The sequence below is a fragment of the Amblyomma maculatum genome, chromosome 4, assembly GCF_055883805.1.
Source record: "Amblyomma maculatum isolate TAMU_Amacu chromosome 4, ASM5588380v1, whole genome shotgun sequence".
Classification (NCBI taxonomy): Eukaryota; Metazoa; Arthropoda; class Arachnida; order Ixodida; family Ixodidae; genus Amblyomma; species Amblyomma maculatum.
Window position 1 is genome coordinate 206,173,455 of NC_139347.1, and position 26,976 is coordinate 206,200,430.

Here is a 26,976-nt window from a genome sequence, read left to right on the forward strand (position 1 = left end):
CGCTCATTTAGACAGAAAATTGTTATACTGTCAGCGAAGCATACGTGCCGCAATGCAGATTTAAGGGCATATTCTCATCCCGAAACAGTGTTCGTCAACTAAGTGCTCTAATTTTGAAACTCAGTTTACGGATGTGCGATGTGCGCCGCAGCGCAAGAGTGTTTTTTTGGTCCAAGCAGTAGCGAAAAAATCTGGAGAACATTATAATAGCTCGGCACCGATTACATCCACTCTTATCACAATATAAGGCGTAAGAAACAAGAAATTGGTAGTCTAAACAATGTATTTTGACGACCAAATGATTTCATTAAGATTTTCCTAAATTCACATGCGCGCAAGTGCTCGCGAAACGCGCGCGATGCGCTTGCGCTTCTTGCGCTGGCCGTCGCCGCGTGCTTTTCGCCCCTTGCAACATGGCCGCCACTGGCTCGGCTAGCTTCCGCTTGCATTGGCGTCCGTGGGGGATCTCCACTCCAGAAGTTCTATATATCCTTGCGCGCAACAAACCCCTCCGCTCATGTTTAAGCCGCGTGAGGACAGAGTCCGGTATGATGAAGGAGACCGGAGGACAGTAAGGGTGGTCCGAGTTGGACGGGCCCACATCAAGGCTATGCCGGCGGTCTTCCTCTAGCTGGGGGTATGGGTAAACGAAGGATTGGCATACATTGGAAAGCATGAGCAATCACTTAAGGCCAAAGGGAGATGGAATGTCGGGATAATGAAGCATAAGGCATTGTGGGGATACAATAGGTATGTGGTTTTGAGGGGTATTTGGAAAGGAATTATGGTGCCCGGACTTACTTTCGGAAATGCGGTCTTGTGCCTAAAATCAGAGGTACAGTCGACATTAGAAATAAATCAGAGATCCGTTGGACGATTAGCACTAGGTGCCCACGGCAAAACTACAAATGAGATGGTACAGGGAGATATGGGCTGGACATCTGTCGAAGTACGGGAAGCTCAGAGTAAAATATTATATGAGGAACGCCTGAGAAAATTGGACAGCAACAGATGGGCAGCTAAAGTGTTTAAATACCTACTCAAAAAGCGTGGACTCACAATGGAGAAAAAGAATTGGGAAACTAACTAGTAAGTATGCTAGTCACAAGGACGGAGAAATAAAGAGCATTAAGCAACAGGTGAAAAACACAGAAGGGGTAAATTGGATAAATTCGATGGAAAAGAAACAGAGTGTGGAATTATACCGTAAGTGGAAAATGCAGATCAGGAAGGAAGAATTCTTTGATAACTCAAGAGGCAGTGCCCTACTTTTTGAAGCTAGATCAGGGTGCCTTTAGAACACGCAGCTACAAAATGAAATTTAACAATGGAGATGACGCATGTGCTATATGTGGAAACTCCAGTGAAACAATTGACCATATTATACTCGAATGTAATGGTATCCATCCGGAAGTTGATGCAGGCGCAATCACTGTTCCTGAAGCTCTGGGGTTTAGAGATACCAGTGGCCGGGTGAATAAACCGGCGGTGGAAACTAGCAAAAAACGACTGGAAGATTGGTGGCTTAAAAGCAGAGACGTGACATAATGTTAGCAATGTAGGAACAAAAAATTTAATAAATGGAATGATGGTTTAGTTAACCATTCTAAATCAATAATTAAGATATATGGAGAAAAATGAGCATGATAGCTACTGCTACCACCCCGTTTCAAGGGGACGCTCCTATATTCCATCAATCCATCCATGGGACAGCGGCTCGTCTTGCATCGCCGCCGCCGCACATGACGGGAACATCCGAATTCTGATCGAATCAGGCGAGTACCCCAGACCGAAATACTGACGACAAAATGCCATTTCTGTACGAAATTTGAGCGGCGATGATTCCGCGGTTTAGCTGGGAGAGCATTCTATGAAGAGTATTCTATTAATATGATCGAACCAACTAGCCCAGTAGTTTGCACACTTCAGCATTCTACAGCGCACCGGTAATGGTGCAACGCGCTGTATAACAAGAAAATGTAGTAAACAATGTAAAATAAACGAGATAAACGAAGGCTGGTAGTAAGGTGAGTGAGCACTTTGCCTAAGTTTGAAAGTTACACACATAAAAACGCTACATCTGTGAGACATTATTCCATCGACGAAAACCACACGGACGAAAGTGGAGGAGACAGCACAAACGCCGGTACTAGAAAGTACTTTTCGTGGACTTCCATCTGTCCGTCCTTACGTGAAAGTGACATACGATACTTTACTTTATATACTAAAAAGCAGATAAAGCAGACAGACTTTTGTCCGTGTGTTTTTCGTCGCTGGAATAATGTCTCGCAGTTCTACTAATAACCGTTTTCTACGCTTATAATGACATCCGCGGCTCGTGAACCGCAGGGAATGTAGGATGGTCGGGGGCGTCAAAATTCTAATGCTGATAATTTCGCTATGTCACCTAGATACTAAGAATTTGGAACATTTGCACGTAGTTCAGTGATTGGTGGATTGATGGAAAACTTTATTGCCACATATTTGAGGTGTTCGTGATCTTTACTGGTCACTGTGCATCGTGGTCGATCCTCGATCCAGGGTGCCGCACTCACGGAGGAAGAAAAAAAGATGGCCGCACTTCGTCCTCGCTGGCAAGCGATGCTCTCACTGCGTCACACTCGGGTTGTATATAAAGGGGTCCCTGTGACATGCTCTAATGTCGGTTTACCGTTACATTACGGGTATTCGTCTACATATTGCGTACGAAAAATTTTATTTGTGCAGAATGTGGATAGATTCAATAAGCTGGACGACGCCAGGATCAGTTTTCATGTTTCAAATAACGCGCCTTTAAAGTATGTGTTAAAGGTTTTACCTTTTTGCCAACGGAGCACGCGTAGAAACAAATTAGCACACTTTATTATTTTTTAAAAATAATTCAAAATGGTGTATATTTATTATAGCGTTAAACGTTTTGGGCGTGTAAATATGTCTGATAAGCATCAGCACCATGATCAGCACCATCAGTTTGCGTCTGCTTGCAAAAATGGCTGCCTCTAGTTTGGCCACATGCGACATATGCAGCCTGGAAGTTTAGTTTTCCTTTCGGGGCTGTTTGGAGAATTATTGACTGAACCTTATTAGCGCCGAGGTATGTGTGGCCAGTGGGCTTACTCTCCCAGATTTTTTACGGCCGCATAATGAGTCGTATTGTGAGGATCGTCAAGACTTTGCGAAATCACTGGAAAAAGTCGACCTTTGCCGCTTGTTTGTTGACTTACGGAGGATGGTACCTCAACGAAAGGCGCAAGTAAGCTATGTTGTGTAGTGGTCTCGGAGCTCATCACATGTCGCTTTCCGTTGGGCTTATATTGTTTGTTTTTCTTATTATGCTGCAGGACCCACCTTATGATGAGAGCCTTTTGCGAGCGCGCAAAGGTAGGTACGATCTCTTCTTGCTCATTATCCTTCTGTTTGCGTTATTTTACTCCAATGGGTGCAATTTTATTTTCAGACTTACGGTGACGAGCCGCTTCCTTCGGGGGCCAAGCCCAGACACGTCACTGTGATTTTAAATCCGACGTCCAAAGATGGGCAAGTTGACTTGTTTCCCGAAATTGGCTACGCATTCAAACAATATTTGTGTTCAGGGATTGTACGATTGATTCCTGTTAATATTACAGCGTCAGTACCTGCTTTACTAATGCTGTAAACTGCATGCTTTTATGAATCCATGACACAACCGTTGCTGTCGCCGTAGATTTCACTAGATTCAATATGCATGGCTTTTGGAAATCTCATTTCGTTACCTGAGGAAAGACACCCTCTTGCGGGAACCTCTGAGGGTGTGTATCACGAGGGGATCCCACCAAGTGAAAATCCGCAGTAGGCGGTGAGGCAATTTTGGCGGCCCTAGCTGTGTACACATGCTCAGTGGCATTGCTTTTTTTGCAGTATATGGACGTGCAGGGAATATTTTGTGTACATGAGTGTGTACTTAGGAGTTGCATTTCAAAGCCTAAACATCCCCAGGTGGTCAAAAATTATTCAAGAGCCCTCCACTATGGTGTCTCTCATAGTCTTAGTTGCTTTGAGGCATTGAACCACATCATACCATGTTAAAGCTCCTGGAATGGTAGCATGAGCTATTGTATGGACAGCTGATGTGTAGTTCTGTTTTTCTTTAATTAGTGGAAACAAATGCCATCATTTCCTTATTAACGGACACAAGAAATGAAGACAGGAAGACTGTGTCCTTCCTGTTTTGCTCTAACCGGATTTGATCGACTATGCTCTAACTAGCCCAGCAACAAGTTTTACTTCACTGCCATTATTACGATAGCCACAGCTTATTCAGTATCACAGAAAGCTTTCCATGATGCTCAATTCTTTATATACATCATGGGAATGTGCAAATGGTCATTTTTCCCAGGTAAATTGATTATGAATCAAATATTTGTACTAATATTTGCTGCATGTATGAACATTGTACAAAACAAGAATTTATGTGAAATCTTAAGGCGCTGGCAGCAGTGCTGCTTTATGGTGCTATAGAATAACGAGTTATAGCAATAGTTTTAGTGGATGCAACAGTAACCATCACTAGGGGTAGCAACATGGAGTCAGTGTATTAAATCTTGTGACTCTCAAGTTATATGTATAGGAAAACTACGTTTTGCCATTGATGACTAAATGAGATAAGCTAGAGCCACATCTCAGGACATGAGTCATGTGACAACTACATGTGAGCCATCGCCTCCAATGTCGAGCACCAAGGCGTAGGTTATGGGACTTTCCTGTGCCATCTGTATCATCCAGCCTTTAGTGTATTTGTGAGCTATAAACACCTTTTTTTCGAGGGGACTGTAGTGCCTGCCGCCGGGCTGAACCCTTCATCCATTGTGTACTCACCTCAGCCAGCTGGCATGCAGCATTAGTGTGGATACTTCTTTTAGACATCAAAGAAGATACTGCAGGCCTTACTTGAACCCCTTCCCAATTAATGTTTTAAATGTTGAGAACATATTCAGCTTGTTTTGAATAATTTTTAACATGTGCTGTTTGATGCAAATTGAATAGGAAGATTTTCAATTCAGTATTTAAAACTTTTTAATATTTGCATTGCCCTTGTAGCTCATTTCTTTCTCGGTTCAGTAAGGAAATAGGGGAATTCTAAAAACTTGCCACCTGTGAGTTTGCACAGGGCACTTCATAGCTGAGTATAATTGATGAACCTATGTTCTGCTTTTCTTTCTTTTTTATTTTATGATTGCTGCTAACAGTTTTCTCTGATGCATTTATACACTTCCTTTTCCCTTAGAAAAGGAAAAGTTCTTTATGAGAAATATGCCGCCCCACTTTTTCACCTTGCTGGGATCCGGGTCAGCTGTTTTCTGGTAAACACAGCTTTGTTTTGTTTCTTGTGATGGTGTGCTATGCTGTGATCAAGCCATTTTCACTTTTTTTTTTTTTTTTTTTTCATTTAAACAACTAAGACTGAACATGAAGGTCAAGCCAAAAATTTGATGGAAGTTCTGGACAACACTGATGCCGTAGTCATAGCCGGAGGAGATGGCACACTGCATGAGGTTTGTTTTTTTTTTACTTGTGCGTTCAAATGCATGAGAGTGTCACTTTCTTGAAAACTTGAAAATACTTATAATGATATATGCCTTCCTTTCACTTTTTTTTTCTTACAGGCTGTTACTGGTCTAATGTCCCGGGAGGATTTTGTAAGCACTTTTTCTTTGCACGCACGTGTGTGTGTGTGCGTGTGCGTAATGCATGGGTTCAGGTGTGCATGTGTGTGTGTATATGAGAGAGAGAGAGTGAGTGACTGAGTGAATGCATACCTTGTGGCAGTTCATGTATCATGTAGCTTCATTCTGAATTTCTTTTTTTTTAATCGCATTTTTCTTATGTTCAAGCACACTGGTCATTTATTTACACATAGTCCTAATAAGCTTACAATGCGTAAATCATTTTGATTTTAGATTAATCATGAGATCTCTTCGACTAAGATTAGGATGGAGTGATATACAAAAGTCCAGATCTAAGCTTCGGTGGGCAGTTTAATTGACTGTCAGAGGTGTTGTACTGGCATATGATCAGCACTTGAAGCCTCCGTTGCTTCTATGTGGTTTGTTCGTTTTCCTCTCAATAATTATCGAAGTATGATCATTGTTTGGCTGACCAGGATGTTAAGGAACAGTCGGGTGTCTTCAGGCCCAAATGTGGCATTCTTAGTGTAAGCTTCCCAAGGCTGAGTACACAACAGATTGACACACTAAGTTTTTGCCACCTATGGCTTTATAAAAGGACACTAAGAGCAACTATTTCTTGTTTTTTTTTTCGGTGTTTTCGGGGTTTTCCTATATTTTTCTTTGGAGTGAAAATCAATTATATTGCTCTTCCTGGCTATGTTGGATGTTCGTCTATCAGAAAAAGATGCATTTATTCTGAGAAGATTGAATTTAAATATTTTCTTGCCTTTCATTTTAAACCCGCAGCGTCAAAACTGGGCAGCACTCTGTGATCATCATCTTTTTAAAGTCAATGGAAATATAGCCTAGTCTTGTGGATATGGGCACTAAAACCTCTCTTGTCTCACAGCACTTTGCCTGTGAAAATGGCTGGTGATGGTTACCCCTGTATTTTATTTATTAACCTTTTCTAACTGATAAGGGATCTCTTGTGAAAGTGGTATCTTTGTCACTGGGACATAGTAATCCACCCATAAAGCCCAACTCCACTTTGTCTGATGCCCCTTTGATGCACAGAACACTGTTGTGAAGGCTCCAAGCTTGCTCACCTTTGTGATTCATTCTGTGAAGTGAGAAATCCTATCAGTGGTGATAGGCTGATACAGAGCTATACAAAGCTTCAAACATACATAAGGAGCATTCAGTAACTTGGTAGAGTATAGTGTAATTAAGCGTTCCAGGTCTGTTCACTGATCAATGCTGGATTCTTGACAGGTAGCAGCATGCAAGCGATTTCCAATGGGCGTCTTACCAGCAGGGAAAACCAACTCAGTGGCCAAGCTTTTGTGTTGGGAACCAGGGATCAGTGAAGCAAGGTAAAAATCTTTAGAAGCCTAATATGTTTCAGCTTGCTGGTAATGCATATATCGTGAGTTGATAGAAAATTGGCTTATAGGTGGATAGCACTGTCTGCCATGGCTATTGTTACGGAACAGCTCTCAAAAATGGATGTCATAAAAGCAGAGGTGAGACTCATTTTTCATCTGGAACTTTGCAGCCAGTTCAGTGACTGTGTGCCTGCTTACTCATAAACAGCTCCAATGCAATGAAGGGGAAGACAGAGAGAAAGAAGTGAAGACTGTTTACTGCCTTGGACAGTTGGAACAGGGTGTATACCACAGCCTGATTTCCAAAATACCAAAGTATGTTGTTCGAAGTATTGCTCTTTTACTTACGTCAAAATATTGACATGATCTATTTAGAAGACTAGCCCTGTGGCATAGGATGGGGCTGTTTTTGTTCTAATTTTTACCATTCAAGCAAGCAAGTCTGCTACGTCAAATACTTTATGCAACATTCTTTTCAGTGCCTAATGAGGGTTTAGATTTGGCCTAGTTAGTGGAGCATTAGGTATGTTAGAGAGACAGTGGAGGTACAAAATATAACCACTCTGGTCTCGCCTCACCGCCCGGGATCATGAGTAGGTCAACCCTAGCATGTAAGGCTCATCAGTAAAGTTTTCATCTACCTAGAGAACAACACAAGATGAGCACTGGGTTTTGAAGTAAGCTCTTGTATTTATTTTGTTTCAATGTTGATTTCTTAATTTGTTTTATGTGAAGTGTAATTAAGCACATGTATTCTTGTTCAGGGAGATTTGGTCACATTTTGTTTTTTTTTCCCATCCCCAGTGGTTATTAGAGGCAGTGACTAGTATGCTATTTTCTAGGTACTGGTACTTTGGACCTCTGAAAGCAAGGGCTGCTCTATTTTTTGGAACCCTCAAGGTACATTGTTATACACTTGCACTGTCTTCTGTTTCCTGTTTCTTTATGTGCTTTACAGCATCGGTGTTGGAAGGGGGCCTTAGCTTCCCCTGAACTTTTTAAGTTATAGTATTGAATGAGTGGACTATGAATATCACAGCCAACTTAACATAATCCTGCATGGCATGTACAGGGACTTGAATATTTGGGGGCTGGGATTTAATAAATTCCTATGCAAAATCTACTGCTCCATTCGAGCTGAAATAACGTTCACAAAGTAGCAAAATATCGTCTACGTTATCTGATAAGTGATTCAACATCGGTACTTGCCTAGATTTTTCAAAATCGAGAAAAAACTGCTCTCGGCGGCGTGCAAAATTTTCGCAGACGAGAGTTGAAAAGCTATTTTGACATGATGCGTCATCTATCGGGCAGTGAGACAAGCTCCATCCCGGCCGTTGGCGCGCTTGCCTCGCTGCCCGACAGATGACGCATCATGTCAAAATAGCTTTTCAACTCTCTTCTGCGAAAATTTTGCACGCCGCCGAAAGCAGTTTTTTCTCGATTTCGGAAAATCTAGGCAAGTACCGATGTTGAATCACTTATCAGATAACGTAGACGATATTTTGCTACTTTGTGAACGTTATTTCAGCTCGAATGGAGCAGTAGATTTCGCATAGGAATTTTTTAAATTCCAGCCCCCAAATATTCAAGTCTCTGTAGTAATTATGAGAGTGAAGTTGAAAGTTAGTGTCTTTTCTTCGTACAGTTGCTGTTGCCAGAGCAGTGAGAGCAGTGCACATAAATTAAGGAAAAATACAGGAATGAATTCCAGTTTATATGAACGATAGAAGGTGCGCTGAACTCGGATATATTTAGTTTGCAGATGGTCATAAAGCAGTTTTATGTATGAATAATGCAACATATAAAAAAATGGCAGTTGATAAGCTCTCTGTAACCTCCAAGCAAGAATACAACACACTCGTGCTAGTGATGCACTTCTTGCGGCTATGTGCTTCCCTTTGGTGCACTGGCAGCTTACTGCTCACTAAATCATGTTTGGCCCAACCTGCTTTGCTTCAGTGTGGTTCTTTGGAACTAGCCACTGCCTGTCTTAAGATCTCTAATCGTATTACAAGAATTCTATGAATAGAATAATCTCTCTTCAAAATCAATGTATGGTTGGTTTCTGCAATGCCTTTGGCTTGGAAAATGAGTGCAAGAAAAGGAAGGCGGCCCTCAAGCACTTCCCACATTGAGCTTGTTGCACAGCTGACCTGTCACTGCGCACAAAAAGTGATAGAAGAGCATAGAAAAGCATCATTAGTAGGAATGCCACACGATGTGCAGTTCAAGCAGCATAAAAACTGTAGTTCTATCCACTGTACAATTCTGTTCAACTTTCCTTTAATACTTTTGCTCGGAATGTTGAAAATGGGTAATATTTAACATTGGCATTAATTTGACACATCCACATTCGACATAATCTGGGCTCAGCTAAACTGCACTTTGAATTTCTCCACCCTGTCGTATCTCAGGGGAAATCTTTATGAGGTAGAATTCTATGTAAGGCATTCTACCAGTTTCAAATAACCTCCAATGGAGGCCTCTAATAGTGAGTGTTCCTTTAATGGTTATTTAGGCATGCTGTTAAGAGGTGCTAGCATCACCATCTGAATGCTTTAACTTTGAGCAGTCAAGATGAAGCTTTTCATTCCTGTAATTATTCTATGCGCACATAGAAACTGCACTTTATGAGGGCTTGATGTGTTGTTTTCAGTGACACCTTGTTCACAGTAGTTCTCTAGAAGCCCAAAAATAATGAATACCTTCGATTTTAATTTCTATCACGTTCTTGTATGCTGTGCGACAGAAGTATTTTACAATGTTAAATATAAGATCACAGCATTGAACCTTATACCACTTACACATGAAATAATGCAGGGCAAATAGCTGTATAATAGCAAAGCCAAGTTTTGCCTTTCACTCTTTTCTGCAGGATGTCTCCAGAGCTACATCTGGCCATTTGTGGTATTCATTTTGTTATGTCTTGTTTATGCCTTTGTTATTTTCTGCTTGTGCCACGGAAGTTTTTACTATGAAACCAAAGCTGGTCTTTGGTCATCTGCTAAAGGGTGCACTACTGCAGATGCATGAACCGTCACTTGCATTTCTGACTATCGGTTTCCATTAAAGCGTGCAGTGTTGGTATCACATTCTGAACAGCAAAGCGATCAAATGCCCCTGCTCATTCAACAACATACAAGGTTGTCCGCACTTAGAACGAATGCTAAAGTGGATAGGTGGTCACTTCGGGGTGGCAGTGCATCTGATCAAGCCACACATTGAAAAAAAGTGCAGACCATGCTAAGCACGGCCTCCTGGTTCCTCTGTGTTCGCATCACTTTGCTTCATTGTGCGGCGCAATGAGTGTTTCAAAAGAGGGACCACCTACTCTCGTGCCCACCTCAAGAGTGAAGGACCCTCTACATCTCCCACTGTCTTTTTCTTCCAGGCATTATTCAGACTTGCAGTTGCATAAAATGCTGTTGCAAACATTTGCAGCCCCATACGAAAGCAAGGGCTTTGAATGGTATTAAAGGAAACGAAAGTAGGGAGCTGATGAGCGCCCTTGGGATGGCGTATGTGCTTCAAGAACTTGAACAAACATTGATTTTATTGATTGGCTTCCAAAGCTGTCAGATCAATACCCATGGGATAGGGTCATACCATTACCAAAGCCACCAAAGTAAAGCCTTTTTTCTGATAACTTCTTATACGTGTCCTGAGATGATGCACTGTGATAAATTTTCGGATAGATGTTGGACGCTTTTGTGATACATAGATTGCAGCAATGATTTTTTTTTTTCAAGGTATCGTTGTCTACCTCTGTCAATTTCTAATTTCGCAGTATTCCTTAATGAAAAATAATTGATAATATTTTTAACGGGGGCAGTAACAGCAACAAGTGACCTCTCGGTACATTTCTGACAGCTGTCATGAGGACGATAATAGTTATCTAAAGCCATGAAAAATTAACCCGCAACATGACACATATTTGCTGTAGTGATACAGCATCCATGAAATGGGTGTATTTTGCTTTCAGAGTGTAAATAACATTTTGTCACTGCACTGCAGTGCCTTGTTTTCTTGAGGACTATTCTGAGAGCAGTGCCTTTTTAACCTTCCTGCTTTTCAGTCCTTCTGCTTCTCTCTCTTTGTGTTCTAGGCAGGGAAATTTTTGCTACTGGAAACCCAGTAGCACTAAAGAGGTATTGGAAGTCAATAGGATTGCTATTTGACTTAGCAACACTGGAGGCCATGCGGGATGTCATAATGGAAGTCCCCAGAATAATTTCAAGCTTAAGCTGCGCTTTTACATTTAGCCTCCTTTGAGACGTCAGTCTCTAGGACTGAACCGACTGGTTCATGCTTAGTACATAATTTAAATGCCATAGCTATCGTGCCACCACCATATGTATGCTTGAGCTCACAATGAAAGTACTACTTTGAAGGTGGTTGTTGCAACATAACCATAGTTTGTCAGTCTTTTTTGATATAAGGAAGGTCAGCACTTTCTGGACAAGCTTTGAAAGGGTTAATGCAGCAAAAAAGCTTGTGAAAAAGGGTGTGTGCGCAGCTTGTTCAAAATTAGTAAACTTGCAGAATTGTAACATGGCAGAAAATTTTTCTTTTGTATGCTTTTTACTTCCTTTATACAGGGACTTCCAGGAACTACGGTGGCTAGGCTTTCATACTGTGAGCCATGCAGTGGCTGCTCACGTTGTTTCAACCAAAATGCTTTGGGAGATGTTCAGCCGCCTCCCCGTCGTCACTGGTGGTCTTCACTAATCCACAGGGCTGCTCCACAAGGTGTGTGCGTTTGAGGCACAAAATATGCATGGTAGTAAGGTGCAGCTTGGCATATATTATATATTCCAGCAAGACTTTATACATCACCTTTATATGCAGTTTGCATTTCAGCAGTTGGTGATATTAGCTTCAAAGCAAAACGGGAAGTAGTGAATACAGTTGAGTGCTATTGTGCAATTACCTCACGGCTAAGATAAGTATGCAATCCTATTTAAAATCCCAGCAGGTTCATACAAGAGTACTTGAAATGATCCTTCTTTGGGAAGTTCGAGGAACTCTTCATCATGAAGGGCAAGAAACAGAGTTCTTCATTTACTACCTTGTTTCAGTAGTAATCATTAGTCACCACACTTACTGTACTCTAACGAGAAGTTTACCGTATACTCCGTTTCATACATCATGTGCAACACTGTCAAAGCTAGAGCTCTTTTTTACACTCCCCACATCCGCGGTAAAAAATAGTGCATATTCTTGATGAGAGGAAATGAAAATTGCTTTGACCGCAAGTTTAATACATATTATATTTGCCATCAACTTAATAAAGAGCATCCTTTTTAGAGGGAAAGGATTGGAATCGGTGAATTTCTATGTTTGTCGTTTTTGTTTGTGGTGCGTTTTCTGCACTTCAATCCTGCCAACCTTGCCAGCTGTGCTCTCCGCGCTGTGCTGCCTGCGCATCTCTTACAACAGCGACCACCTCTCCTGAGCGAAGTTTTTCAAAGATTCATATTTTGAAGATGCCCAGGCACGCAAAGCAAGTTATCACAAATCTGTATCCTTGGAATGAAGCCCATTCCCGTAGAAATCCGCCCGGGATATTCTGAGTTTTAGCGAGGGTACAGGAGTGTCTCAGCTTACCGTCGCAAAATGCGAGGCGGAGCTTCTGTGCGGACAATTGAAGTCTCTGAAGAAGTTCATGAACGATAAAGCATGACCCTCACAGTGCATGTCATTTGCCTAAATGAGCATGTTAAGTATGGAGAGAGAGAAATCGTGCAGGACAGTGTTCTAAAGGAAAACGAAGGCCTGCCGAACTTTGAGGAAATCATCTTGTGGAGTTGGCTTTGCATTCGAGAAAAGAAAACGAAATCTTGCTTTGATTGAGCGCGGCGATCGCTGACTGACGTCGGCGGTACCTGCAGGCGATTAAGCTGTCTTTTATGATAAGACGCAGGACATGCATTTTTAGGAAAGTCGAAGAAAATTAACTCGTTAAAAATTTGACATCAGTATAGTGCGAGGAAAAGGAATCTAAAAAAACAAGAAGTGCATCACGCCATTCAACATCAGAGTGCCTGCCAGTCCGGGACTGCATGTCTTTGCTCTGCTGGACGGACGGAGTCGTTCATGACAAGCCCGGTATCATGAGAGAGGTGCAGGGGTGAAAAATTCCCTAGGTTAGAGCAAAAACAAAAATGACAGATAGCGGGAATCGGGAAGAAAAGATCATTTTGCGCCATCGTGTCAGCCTGGTACAGAAGCTGCACTGAAAAAGAAAAAAAAAGATTTAAATTGATGCCAATTAAGCACGAAATGTTACTTCAAAATATCGCGAGTTAGATTCTAACTCGCGTACCTGAAGTTTTCTGTCATGTTAAATACAAAATGCTAAAAAAAAATGCAAGTCTCACGGTGGATTCGAACCTATGTCCAGAAGTTCCCAGTTGTCCGAGAGTGACGCGTTAGACCACTCGGCTACGAAACGACCGCAGAGTAATACGCTTCCTCTGATTTTCTCGCGAACTACTTTCATAGCTTTTGCTGCATTGCACATGATGTATGAAACAGAGTATAGACGTTATTGTGCTGTATGGGCCAACAGCCCACTTTCTTTTAGTGGAGTTGCTGCAGTGCTTGCAAGAAACCTCAGTAGACACATGCCGTCTTATCGAAGGTGTGCCTGGGGACCATGACTGCACATAGCCTTAAAGTGCACTTTTCATTAGCCGCACACCTCTGTTCTTGAGAAGAACAGGCTGCCAGGCATTGCTATGCTCGTCAGCGTTGCAAGATTGTTCTTATAGTGCCCACATTTGAGTGCGGGCATCTGACCACAGATTTCAAGTACCTTTTTTTTTTTTCTCCTCACTGCATTCAAATGACTCCCCTTCCTGGTTGAATTGAAAGAAATCAACCATAATATAGTATTGATTTGAGTCTGCTGCCTCTGAGGTAACTTTCAGTGGTACCACAAAGCACTTGCAGTGTGGATTTGATAGGTGGGGCATGTTCCAAGCACTGGCAGGTAAGGAGAGGCTCTGTTTGCATAGAAAATCTGAATAAGGAACGTTCTTTGGCCATACACCACAGTCACTCTCGATTAAGTTCAATCTGAATTTGAACTTTGTGCACTCGTAACCGGCTACACTGCTGCATGTTCTCAGTCGACCCTAATCAGGGACTTGCACTGTGAGCAACTCTAGCTGAATAAGCTGCAACAAATGGGTTTGTAACCGAGCAGACTTAACGCAAGCACGTTTATAGGAAATTTTGTGCCATGACTCATCTGCAACAGATTCATTCACAAGCAGATGCAAAAAAATTTGTGTTTTAATTTGTGGTGCATCTAAATTATTCCTCTACAGGAAGACACGCATGTTCTAGCCGTTGCCATAAACAAAAAGATTGATTTGAGGAAACACTGTCAAACCCACTTATAACAATATTGAAGTGCCATGGAAATATCATTGTTATAACCAATAATTCTTATAACCGGGTTAAGCCAGAAAAACAAAGAAAACATTATTAGCTACACATTTAATGAGGACGAGATAGCTTACACTGTTTGTTTCGTAGGGAGAAGCAACCCGTAAAACGTAAGCATTGTCTGTTTCATGGCAATCTGGCACTACATCTTTCAGCAAGGCATGCATAGTTCAGTGGAAGGTTCTTAGCAAAAACAAAGTCTCACAGGAAGTCGATCATTCTCAGTCTCCTGGTGAGACACAACCTGCAAAGGTTCCTGTTCATCGTCGTCGTAGGTACTGTCACCGTCCTCCGTGCCAGCGACTGCTGCGACAAAAGCCTCGTCCGTCAGCTCTTTATACGTCGCGATTGTATGCCGGCATGTAAAAATTTCTCAAGTCCCGACGCGTCGCCGTCGTTACCACATACTGTGGACCAAAGTTTGGTCATCGCTTTCTCAGCAGGAACTTCGCAACCTTCCGTGTCGCTGGCACCTCCAGCGAAGCCCGCCTTTATGAAGCAGTTGATGATGTTTGGAGGGGCTGACTTCTGCCCATGCTCCAAAAATGAATTGCACTGCCATCAGGAGGGAGATCTTCAAGTCTGGCATTGGTCGGCATTCTTGGAAAGAAATGCCGAGGTTCAGCGCGAGCCTGCTCAAAACACGTTGGCGATACAGTGTCTTGAAGCAAGCAATCATGCCTGCATCCATAGATCACAAGCCTGTAGTGGCGTTAGGTGGGAGGAAAAAAACTTCCACATGTGAGAGCTTCTGAGTTGTTTGGTGCGCAGTGCAATTGTCGAGCACCAATGCCACCTTTCTGCCTTTGCGTTGCATCCGCTAATCAAACTTGACCAGCCACTCGCGCAAAAGTTTGCATCATTCATGCTTTTCCGCTATAACGGTAGCGAACCGAAATCATCGCTGCACCATGAACAGCGAGGATTCTTGGATTTCCCTGTGACGAAGGCAGGGCACTTGTTGCTGCCATCCATGTTGGCACACAAGAAAATGGTCACGCACAATTTGCTTTGCTTGCCGCCCTTACAGGGATCTCCTTTGACAGCGTGCATCTCAGTAGCATCTGGAAAAACAGCCCAGTCTCGTTCCTGTTGTACAAGTCCCGGTCCGCGTATGTTTCTCGGATGCAGGGCAGTGTTTCCTGAAGCCACTTCTGCCTAGCGTTGACATAGAGCAATCCTACTTCGCCTATGACTACCTTGTAGCCGATTCCATGTCTCTCCTTGAACTGTTAAATCCAATCACCACCAGGCTGGAAATCAGTATTGCATAGGAGGTATGCAAAGTGCTTCGCCTTCTCCGCTAAAATTGGGCCACTAATCGGCAGGTTCGCTGCACGGGCATTCAAGAACCACTGGTAGAGTGCCTGTCAAACCCTTTTCTGGCCATTGTACATTGTATGGGCAGCACTGACATCACTTTCGTTCAATCTTGAGCGTGCTGCGGATGATTGTCGGTACTGTTCGTTGCGTCAGGTCGTACTTGCGCACAAAGTTGCACACTTTTGTGCCATCCTTGTGTTCATGTGCAATGTTTCACTTCACTTCTAGCTGTATTGCCGTTCGCTTCCTTTTCTGCGCCGGTTGTGTCACGCTTCCTGAAGGAGGATCTTCCATCTGTTCGTGGGATTCTAGGGCTAGCAAGATCATGGCAACGATGATGGCACACTGGGAGAACCACGCTAAAAAGACACATGTTCAAACCCTGCTGCACGCCTGCCATAAAACATGTGCAACCGCAAAGCGGAAGCCTGGACAAAGCAAATCGGGGAGGATAGTGCAGCGCATCACGGTCAGCACACCCTCAGAATGGACTGCTCCACTGTGCAGAGGCAGAGAAGATGAGAGTCGAGCGCTCAAAGCTCTCCCTCAAAGCAACTGTGCCTAGCAGTGCCTGCCTTCCCTCTTCCTCCGCATGAGGAAGTGCTCCGTCCTCCCCCAAGTCTCCATGGCATCCAAGCTTCCCTGGCGCACCCTACCAACGCATTGGCTGGACGTGCAATGTCCCAATTTCTTTTCTTATTTGTATTGTCACTGCATCGGCATTGTTGGCGTCTCCACATACATATGCACTTCGTGGACGCTGTGTTTCCGCTTTTTTGTTGCCTTCCAGTAACCATATTTGATTGTTGTAACTGATAATATGATATAACACCATTGCAATAAGCTGTTTATTTCACCATTGAACACATAGGAAACCTGACGGTGCAGCGGCTGACCATTGTTATATCCGATATAGTACTGTTTGACTATATATAGTGGGTTTGACTGTATACATTTAATCACCCACGTGCTTTGTGCTGTCACGCAGGACAGCGAGTAACGGCATGTGGTAACTGAACTAAGACACAGCGCTCGTTAAGTCAATGCTTCGTACAAAGATGTAATCTATGCATTGGCTTGAAATGGGTTATTAACAATTGTGAACCCAAACAGTTCATGCATGAGCACTATTAACCACTGTGATTTCTTAGTGTTGATTTTAAATGAAGTCACCGCAGATGATGAGGATGCGTCTGGTGCTCGTGCAGTGCTTGTGCTCACATTTGCATAGTTCATAAAAGCCATAAAATCTTTTATGCTCTTTTGGGCGGTGTATGGCAAAACATATGTACATGCTATCACCACATCTTGTTCAATTTGCCAAACGCAACCACGTTCCCGGCGATAGCTTTCTCGACGATTGCCAGGAGCACTCGCAGAAGGTTCCGCTCGTAGCTCATCACAGGTGGCAGTTAAGGAGTGGGCTATCGAAAAGGAAAAAAATCATCGTTCACACACGAACACTATATTAGCTAAATATTCAGACACTCTGTGGAAGTGGTGCCATTATTGCGATTCAAACAAAAAATTCGGTGCACGGTGGATGCACCAGATGGCATCACTTGCCCAATAAGTGGCCGAAAATGACTGCGTATTATTGCACCACAACAGCAGCCCTTGCCGCCAGGCCACACGTGCTAGAAGCTCTCCCATGCTAACAATCTAGTGCCTGTGCAATGTTGTTATTGAAAGGAGTAAATTAAAAAGATTGTTCGCAGTTAGTACTCTTTCACCAGACATTATTTTGAACTAACACTTACTACAAAAACATAAGAATTTCTTAAGCTTCTCTGATAGTCACTAGGTTGCCTCTGGATGTTCTGTAGCCTTGGTGAATGGAACCATAATGGACAATAGGAGCTGAAAATGTAGCCGTTAAATGCATTTCTCAATAATACGGCTGCTGTCCACATGCTTTTTTTTTCTGCCTGGAAGCTTTCTGTTTTTACTGCCAAGACAGGTGCAAGGTTTCAAGCGTGCTGTATTATTTTGTTTAGTGCAGCTTGGTTTTCAGAAATTTGTTATCTTTTTAAAAAGTTTTTTCTACAATATTTTCTTGTGCATTTGAAGTTTAGTTTGGATTTGAAGGTTTCCTGAGTAATGAAAATCTTGATCGTGCTTAAAGGGCTGGCTCAAGTTGAGGTGTGGTCAGACTCGACTGCATTGGATTATCAGGATCGAAAGTACCGACCAGGCTTGAGAAAGAGATAGGTTTATTTCACAAAGGGGGCATATTTATTCTTTCTTCATCATGCTGAAATTTGTCTTGCGTCTTCTGCAGGTGAGTCTCCAATCGACCTCAGCAAGCGTGTCAACGAGGACTGTGGGACATGGCAGGAAGAGGTCACTGAACATAGCCAGCTGGACGTTTCGGCATTTGCAAAGAAGGTGACATTGTTTTGCTTGCCTGCTTGAGGCTGCCACTGCTGTAAAGCAGATGCTTATGTCTCAGGACATACAGTACAATTTCATTCATTTGACCCCCATTAATTCCGAAATTCGGGTAATTTGAATAAGGGGCAAGGGTCCCGGCCGACGGCCATGTAAGTCCATGGTACCGGACGCTCGTTAATTCAAGCATCCGGTTGCACTTGTTCTGGTTAATTTAGGCGGGGGATCGCATCAAGGTACGACCCATGCAGACAGGGATCATCGAAACAGATCTCTCCGATCCTCTATTGCATGGAAAAAGGTGCTCGTGAACTTTGTGCATGCTATGGCAGGCACGACGACGGTCAGAGGCTACCTCTAGTGAAGCATAACTCAGTCGCATAGTTTCTATTTCGCTTTAACTTCGTGCTATCTGGCGGCTGTGATCGGGCACATGTATTGGCAATAAATTCTTTTATTTTGGATTTGCATATTGTTGCTCTAATGCTTATGTGTATATCCTGCGTGTGCATCCACATGTTGCTTCTGGCACCCTGAAATCACTGAAACTGTGCGTAGCTTCACTGCACTGCGTGCGTAAATTGTGCAGCAAAGCATCCTCAAAACGTGACGAGGCTCTTTTGTGGAGGCACCACTGCTGTTGCGTCACACCGCGAAAATGGTAGGCGGAGGCCTTTGCAATTTTAGAGCAATTCTTCAACATTCCAGGCAGTGTGAGCAAAGTAAAGCACTTGAAGAAACTGGGAAAAACCATGATTCTCACTTGGGTTTATTCTCAAAGGCAGACAGACATTATAGTGGTGTTCATTAGGTAAAATTACTGAGATGCAAACAGCTTTTGGCAGTTCTTCGAGGCCCATTCTCATAATTCAAACTTTTGGCTAATTAGAACATTTTTTCTTGGTCCTTTGAAAGCTTAAATAACAAGAAGTTAAGAAGTGGGAACTCAGTGTTGCTTGAATGAACTTCATCTTTGTGCAAAAGCTTTTGCACATCTTATTTACTTGTTTCACTTGTTGCATGCTTGGAATCCGACTTTATTTTTTGATCTGTCATATTTGCATGCATCATCTTCGAATGAAAGCTATACTGAAAAGCTATGTAGTGACTGGGGGCGAGCCAATTCTGACTTATAAGTACAACTTTTTTTGGCAAATTTAAACAGATTATATAGACTTCTTCTGGCTGTACAATTCCCTGAGCAACCAACTAGCATGTGCAGACATTGAACCGGACCAAACCTGGACTACACGACATGAAAAGTTGGAACATACCTGAAGAACAGAGCATGACTCGCTAAAAAAAAAAAAGAAAATAATGAGCAAATGCTGTGGCTATGCACAGGCAGGCTGTTACAATGAAGGTGCTACACGAAGAGGAGAAAAGCAGTGGTTTTCCCAGTCTGCTTTCATATGAGGCTAGGCTTGTGAGAGCCGCAATGGTGCATTTGCACAGGGCAGGCTGAGTCGGAGATATGCAGGGCAGAATCTTCTCCACACTGCACCCGCACAGGGAGTAGTGCATCTGTAAGCAAGGAAGAGAGCCTGCTCATACTATTGTCATTTTCGTTGACTGGGTCGGGAGGTTTCCTTCCCGCCAAAAACAAGGCAAATGCCGACTGACTTATTTGTGCACTAGAAAAGGAGCTGCATAGACCTTGTATCAAGGAATTCTATTCAATATGATTTGAAGATGGGAATAAATGGTTTTGTAGTTCATTGAACAGTTGCATTTTGCAAAGTTATATGGTTTGGCTCACTCGTTTTTCCAGATAATGCCACACCTCCTTAATTATACATCGATGAAGTTCTACTCTATTAATAGTTGCCACCACTTTAGAATATCTGGAAGTAGTAATTTTGGATGATCTTGTTCGCGAGGATATTTTTATACATGCATTGCCTCATTCACCTTCGTGGTATGTTGCAATGAGCTTCCTTGGTGTACAGTCGAACCCGGATATATCGAACTCGAAGGAGATCGCGAAATAGTTCGATATATCGATAATTCGATATACAGAAATCGGCTTCTGACGGCACTTACGATGCGAAGAAACGATACCGTATTTGTCGCGTAATCAACCCACTCGCATAATGAACCCACCCTCCACTTTTGCACCGAAAATTTGAAAAAAAAAAAAAAATGCGTTAAGGCCAGCTCGCTCACATGCAAGCGGTTGAGCCATCTCAGCGACGAGCGGCAGCGACAGAGCGAAAAATTTCAAACTTGTTGGAACTCCGTCCCTCTCGCTGCTCCAGCCACCGCGGCAGCTCAAAACAAGGTTTCTGTGTCGCCGCAGCAGAAATCGCAAGCGTTTTCGCTTGCATGTCGATGGCGCGCATCACTCCGTTTCAGTCGTCTCATCCACAGCTCATTTCTTGGCAGCGTGCCAAGATGCTGCGCAGCGATGACGTTGGGGCGCGTTTATCTTTTGTTAGCTCCTGCGGTGGCGGGGAGTGAACTGGCGGGGAGCCATCACGGGCAGAGTGCCCGTGATGGCTTGATTGCACAAGCCTGGTTCGATTTATCACGCCGCGCTTGAGGCGGGCGTCATGATCGCAGCAGCTGACCGCGTGCTTTCGTTGATTCATACATGCAAGGATAAGCGACTCCCGCAAAAAAAAAAAAAAGCTGCCGCTGCTTAACGTCCGAACAGCACAACAATAAGAAAGGATGACTAGCAAAAAAAAAAAAAAGAACAGAGAGAGCTGCCGCTTTTTAACGTTCGCAGGCGCCATAGCCACGTCAGCCGCCGCTCGCAAAGGGTTCGCAACACACGCTGGAGAAAGCGTCCGAGGCCTGTCTGAAAACGGGCTGAGCTGGCTTGGTGCATGCGTAGCGCGTGCTGAAGGAGAGAGATAGCTCAGCAAAAGGATGGGCACACCCATGCACATGGCTTGCAAACGTCATGTGTTGGCGCGCGGGAAACGATAACTGCACATGTGCGCCTTTGGGGAATGGGCGCGGCGCTGCCCAGACCAGCCGTCGCCGAACTGTCCTCTCTCATTCCTTCCCCGCTTGGCTTGAAAACGTCACGTGGCAAACGGCCAAGGGTGATGCGAGCGTCATTGGGGAAGGCATACTTTCCATTGTGTGGTGCGGAGTTCGATATATCAAACGACCGGTGAAATTAAGTTCGATATATGACGCGGATTTCCTATACTTTTACATGGGATTTTAAAGGGGATATTCCGTGAGTTCAATATAACCAAAATTCGATATATCCGCGTTCGATATAACCGGGTTCGACTGTATATAATTTACTTGCATAATGCTCGCACCCCCAACATTGGGCGCCAAAAATCTGAATTTTTTTTCCTCACATAACCATCGCACCACCAATATTACCATCGCGAGAATCATCTGCTAGTAGTAACAAACGCCATCTTTGGAGCACTACTGAACCTAGCTGGCCTTGTTGTGTGCACGCGCTATCAGGTGGCGATAGCGTGCTCGAGTAGATCGTCATAATTGGTTATGTTCTTTTTTTTTTTTTTTTTTACCTCCATGATGCTCATAGTCGTCGCTATTTTGTGTGGTGTCTCCGCGTTTCGTTGTCATTGTTCTTTTGTTCCGTTCATGTTACTTGCTTTGTCCCACTGTCTACCGTGTTCTTGGTGCCACATCGCAGTGGGGCGGTACGCAAGTTATACAGCTGCTTTTAAACTGAAAGCTTTCAAGTACAGGCTACAGCATAGCAACCGCACTGCCAGCAGGCACTTCGGCGTCAACGAGTTCTGCGTAGTGTGCTACTGAAAACAGCGATTGCAGTGCGGATACGGACTCAGATCAAGTCTCTGATCAAGAGTAGAACTGTATGGTCTGCTGTGAGCATTATACCACGGAACGCGGGAAGTGATGATAAGGCTGCGTGCGGTAAATAAAGTGCTTTAGCAATTTGTACTTTTGGCGACCTTGTACTTTTATAACAACTGTAAGTTCTTCTTGAAAGTAATGTTATGGTTATATTTACAATAGCTGACCTAGGAATCCCGATTCGCACCTATTTAAATTTGCTTTTAGCATTTCAAAACATTTGCTCGAAATTTTCCTCGCATAATTATTGCACTTAGCATCAATTTTCTGCGAAAAAAAGTGCGAGCATTATGTGAGTAAATTCTATATACTATGCTTCCAGCATGACATACATAAGTGCAAACTCCCTTTACATGGACACAGTGTTGCGGGCAAAAACGGCCACAAGAGTAAATGAGTAGACACAGCTCATATTTCAGATCCACTTGTAAGCATGCACTTGACTGCATTCACTGATGCATCTGGTTCCCTTTCAGGATCTGCATGCGTTAAACCTGAAGGCCAGCCCACCACTCTCCAGAAGGTGGCAGCTTTTCTCTGAATGGTGAGCCACTTTTACGGCATGTGCTCTACTGCTACCATTCTCAATGGTTATTCATCTGCGCCTCGCCACAGCTGTGCCGCAGAAGACATTGCCGCAACTGGGTTCAGAACCCGCTCCAAAACATACATATCAGCTTCCCTGAACCACGCTCAAGAGAGCGCTATGCACTCTACTGCTACCATTCTCAATGGTCATTCATCTGCGCCTCCCCACAGCTGTGCCGCAGAAGACATTGCCGCGACTGGGTTCAGAACCCGCACCAAAACATACATATCAGCTTCCCTGAACCACGCTCAAGAGAGCACTATGCACTCTACTGCTACCATTCTCAATGGTCATTCATCTGCACCTCGCCTCAGCTGTGCCGCAGAAGACATTGCCGCAACTGGGTTCAGAACCCGCTCCAAAACATACATATCACCTTCCCTGAACCACGCTCAAGAGAGCGCTATGCACTCTACTGCTACCATTCTCAATGGTCATTCATCTGCGCCTCGCCACAGCTGTGCCGCAGAAGACATTGCCGCGGCTGGGTTCTGAATCCGCTTCAAAACATACATATCAGCTTCCCTGAACCACGCTCAAGAGAGCACTATGCACTCTACTGCTACCATTCTCAATGGTCATTCATCTGCACCTCGCCTCAGCTGTGCCGCAGAAGACATTGCCACGACTGGGTTCAGAACCCGCTCCAAAACATACATATCAGCTTCCCTGAACCACGCTCAAGAGAGCACTATGCACTCTACTGCTACGATTCTCAATGGTCATTCATCTGTGCCTCGCCACAGCTGTGCCGCAGAAGATACTGCCGCGATTGGGTTCTGAACCCGCTCCAAAACATACATATCAGCTTCCCTGAACCAGGCTGAAGAGAGCTCTCTACTACTACCATTCTCAATGGTCATTCATCTGCAGCTCGCCTCAGCTGTGCCGCAGAAGACATTGCCGCGACTGGGTTCTGAATCCGCTCCAAAACATACATATCAGCTTCCCTGAACCACGCTCAAGAGAGCACTATGCACTCTACTGCTACCATTCTCAATGGTCATTCATCTGCACCTCGCCTCAGCTGTGCCGCAGAAGACATTGCCGCGACTGGGTTCAGAACCTGCTCAAAAACATACATACAGTAAAACCTCGATAATTCGAACTCGGTTAATTCGAAATCCCGGATAATTTGAAAGTTTTCTGCGGTCCCGTATTTTCCAATGTAAATTTGGCCGGATAATTCGAACAGGCGGCCTGCGCCAGCCCGGTTAATTCGAAAATTTGGACTGTTATGCGGCGATGCCTGATCCATGTTTCGCCGCAAACCCGGCGAAACGACGGCCCTACGGAGCCGCGAGGCAAAGCCACATAGTAATGGTGATGATTTATAGGCGAAGCGCTTCAGCCGGAGCACTGTCTGCACAAAAATCGGTCCACAGTGCGCCTCGCGCACTGCCGAAACATGCGCCTGCAGCAGAGAAGACGTGCTTCACTGCAACACGGCGGGCATACCGGTTTTTATCACGTGACCTCGCCCCCACTCCATCCCTTGGTGTGCTTCGCCCACTCTTCCCCCGTGCCTCCGACGCTGCAAGTACGCCACCACCACCGCCGCGCTGGTCTCGCCAGCGCCATTTCTTTGTGTTGTCCGCTGTGGTTAGGGGTCGGCTACTGTGCCGTTTTTTTGGGCGGGACTGTGCAGAAGTGCTAGCTTTGTGACCGTAGCAGTGCAGAAATGCCAAAGTACAAGACTTTAACGTTGCAGCAGAAGTTCTGCTTGATCCAGGAAGCAGGCAAGAGCGCTTGTTCGAAGACCGAGTTGGCCGCTTGTTCGAAGACCGAGGATGAGTCCAACGCAGTCGGCTTCGCCGAGTATATCAACATTGAGAGCGAAGAGCAGACTGGCTACTCTGACTTGGAGAGTGAGATCACTGCTGGTACGAACATGCGCGATGACAGCGACGATAGCGACGACGACACCGACGAGCCTCCCTGAGCACCTGCTCTTGGTGAAGTTATCGGATCGCTGAACGTTATCCGCAGTTTTGTTGAGTGCCGCGGTGGAAGTTCAGAGATGTTTCGTCTATTTGACCAACTCGAGAGCATGACCTTAGGAGCCGCAAACTACCGGACGCGGCAAACCAGCATCTCTGATTACTTTCAGTAGTAATTCAAAATATGCCGAATAAAGGTAACACGTTCCTGCAACGAATTTTTTTGCCTAAGTCTTATTTCTTGGTGTGTTCGGTTAATTCGAAAACCCGCTTAATTCGAAGATTTCTCACGGTCCCGATGACTTCGAATTAACGAGGTTGTACTGTATCAGCTTCCCTGAACCAGGCTGAAGAGAGCACTCTACTACTACCATTCTCAATGGTCATTCATCTGCACCTTGCCTCAGCTGTGCCGCAGACGACATTGCCGCGACTGGGTTCAGAACCCGCTCCAAAACATATATATCAGCTTCTCTGAACCACGCTCAAGAGAGCACTGTGCACTCTACTACCATTCTCAATGGTCATTCATCTGCACCTCGCCTCAGCTGTGCCGCAGAAGACATTGCCGCGACTGGGTTCAGAACCTACTCCAAAACATACATATCAGCTTCCCTGAACCACGCTCAAGAAAGCACTATGCACTCTACTGCTACCATTCTCAATGGTCATTCATCTGCACCTCGCCTCAGCTGTGCCGCAGAAGACATTGCCGCGACTGGGTTCTGAACCCGCTCCAAAACATACATATCAGCTTCCCTGAACGAGGCTCAAGTGAGCACTATGCTATCGCCACAATCGGTCACGCCGCGTGTAAAGCTGCAACTCACTACCATGCTGCGCTGTAAACGTTGCTGTCTTCATTAAGTTCCAATGGTAGCACACTCCTGAGCTATGCAGCAAACATCATTACCTTTGTAAAGTTTCATCTGCGCTGTTCCTTTATGTAACCTAGGTAAATACGCCACACGCATACGCCATCTCATTAAAGGTAGGGACCACAGACGTGTCAGACAGGCTGCCGAGATTATTGAAGAGAAGCAGACTACTAGTTCGTTGCCGAGAGGCGGAAGTGAGTCAAGATCGAAGTGGCAGCAGCGACTGTGGCTGCGGCCTATGGCTGACGGCCGTGAAACTTGAATCAAGGATAGTTGAACTTGTACAGTTTTTTTGCTACCACGACCACCATCGTCATCATCATCATCAGCCAGATTATACCCACTGCAGGGAGAAGGCCTCTCCAATATTCCTCCAACTAACCCGGTCCTGTGTTACCTTGAAATCGCCTTGAAATTTTCTGGCAACGAATGTTGAGGATAGTGCTTATATTTATTTACTTAGTGTCAGTGCCCACGGGATCCCATCCATACGTCATGGATTAACACCCGTGAAAGCGTACAAAATCATTCAGTTTGTTTTATTTTCTATAACTAGCAGCGCACTGCAAGCATCGCTAATATGAAAAATTATCAATTTGTCCTCCCTGCCTGTGCGGTAAAAATGTTCTCGAATCTGTCATTTTTATAAGATCTAACAACATAACAACCAACTCAAATCACACCTTATTACGCATCCTACTTACGTTTCTGCCTCACCAAAGCTCAGTGACATATGCACATTCATTTCTACCAAAAACTGGAACCTCTTGCCTGCTGCCCTGGTCACTATCAGCGATAACTCTTTCTTTCATGCAGCACTTACAAATATTCTTTAATTATTCTCTTTTCTCTTTTTCTTGCTTGTGTTTGGCATTCAATCTGTTTGCCTTCGAGCATTTTCTTTTTTTTTTCCCAGTTGGCTTGATATGCACTGACCTGTTTTAGCCATTTGCAAACTTTGCAATATAAGTGCTACTGTTTCCTTTTATGTTTCCTTGTTTAACTTTTTATATTGAAGACTATGTGTACTTCTTTGTATATTTTTTTTGCCCCTCCCCTCTACAGTGCTTTTGTAAGCCGTGAGGGTAAAACAAATATAAACAAACAGGTGTAAAGTAGGGACAGTTTTAGTTGTTGGCAGGACAATTAGAAGAATTTTCAAAGATACAAAAGTATGTGAGAGGAATCCTTACATGCAATAAAGACATACTGCAGGTCATTTAAAAAGCAGGGTTGTGGGAGAAAAGTGGTTCCATTTTGTAATGGCTCTTGGTGTAAATACAGTCGCCGACCGATTTTTCGGACCCTCAAGGAGCCGAGATAGCGTCCGGAAAATCAGGCAGTTCGAAAAAACGAATTCACGCAGAAAAGTCACTTTATTTAGCGAGCAGCTTAAAAAAGTGGTCAATATGCCTCTGCAGGCCGCTACGTTGCCGTACAAGTAAGTCGGCTTGCACGTTGGCGAGGGTGACATTCTCACTGTACACAGCCGAAAACACCATCAGAGCTTGGGTCAATTCACTGCTAGTGGGCAGCACATCCTCACTC

General features: G+C 44.1%; 1 protein-coding gene across 1 annotated transcript in view; it reads left to right on the plus strand.

Moving 5' to 3' along the window:
• Positions 1-2,966: 2,966 nt before the first annotated feature.
• Positions 2,967-26,976, plus strand: part of Mulk (acylglycerol kinase-like protein Mulk) — a 28,872-nt gene continuing 4,862 nt past the window's right edge. Inside the window, exons 1-13 of the mRNA XM_084602969.1 lie at positions 2,967-3,253; positions 3,342-3,381; positions 3,458-3,537; positions 5,264-5,339; positions 5,439-5,531; positions 5,643-5,675; positions 6,921-7,021; positions 7,102-7,171; positions 7,242-7,348; positions 7,876-7,933; positions 11,635-11,785; positions 18,096-18,202; positions 22,498-22,565. Of these exons, the coding sequence (XP_084459095.1) occupies positions 3,144-3,253; positions 3,342-3,381; positions 3,458-3,537; positions 5,264-5,339; positions 5,439-5,531; positions 5,643-5,675; positions 6,921-7,021; positions 7,102-7,171; positions 7,242-7,348; positions 7,876-7,933; positions 11,635-11,785; positions 18,096-18,202; positions 22,498-22,565 (1,094 nt within the window). The 5' untranslated portion in view covers positions 2,967-3,143. The remainder of the gene's footprint in view (positions 3,254-3,341; positions 3,382-3,457; positions 3,538-5,263; positions 5,340-5,438; positions 5,532-5,642; positions 5,676-6,920; positions 7,022-7,101; positions 7,172-7,241; positions 7,349-7,875; positions 7,934-11,634; positions 11,786-18,095; positions 18,203-22,497; positions 22,566-26,976) is intronic.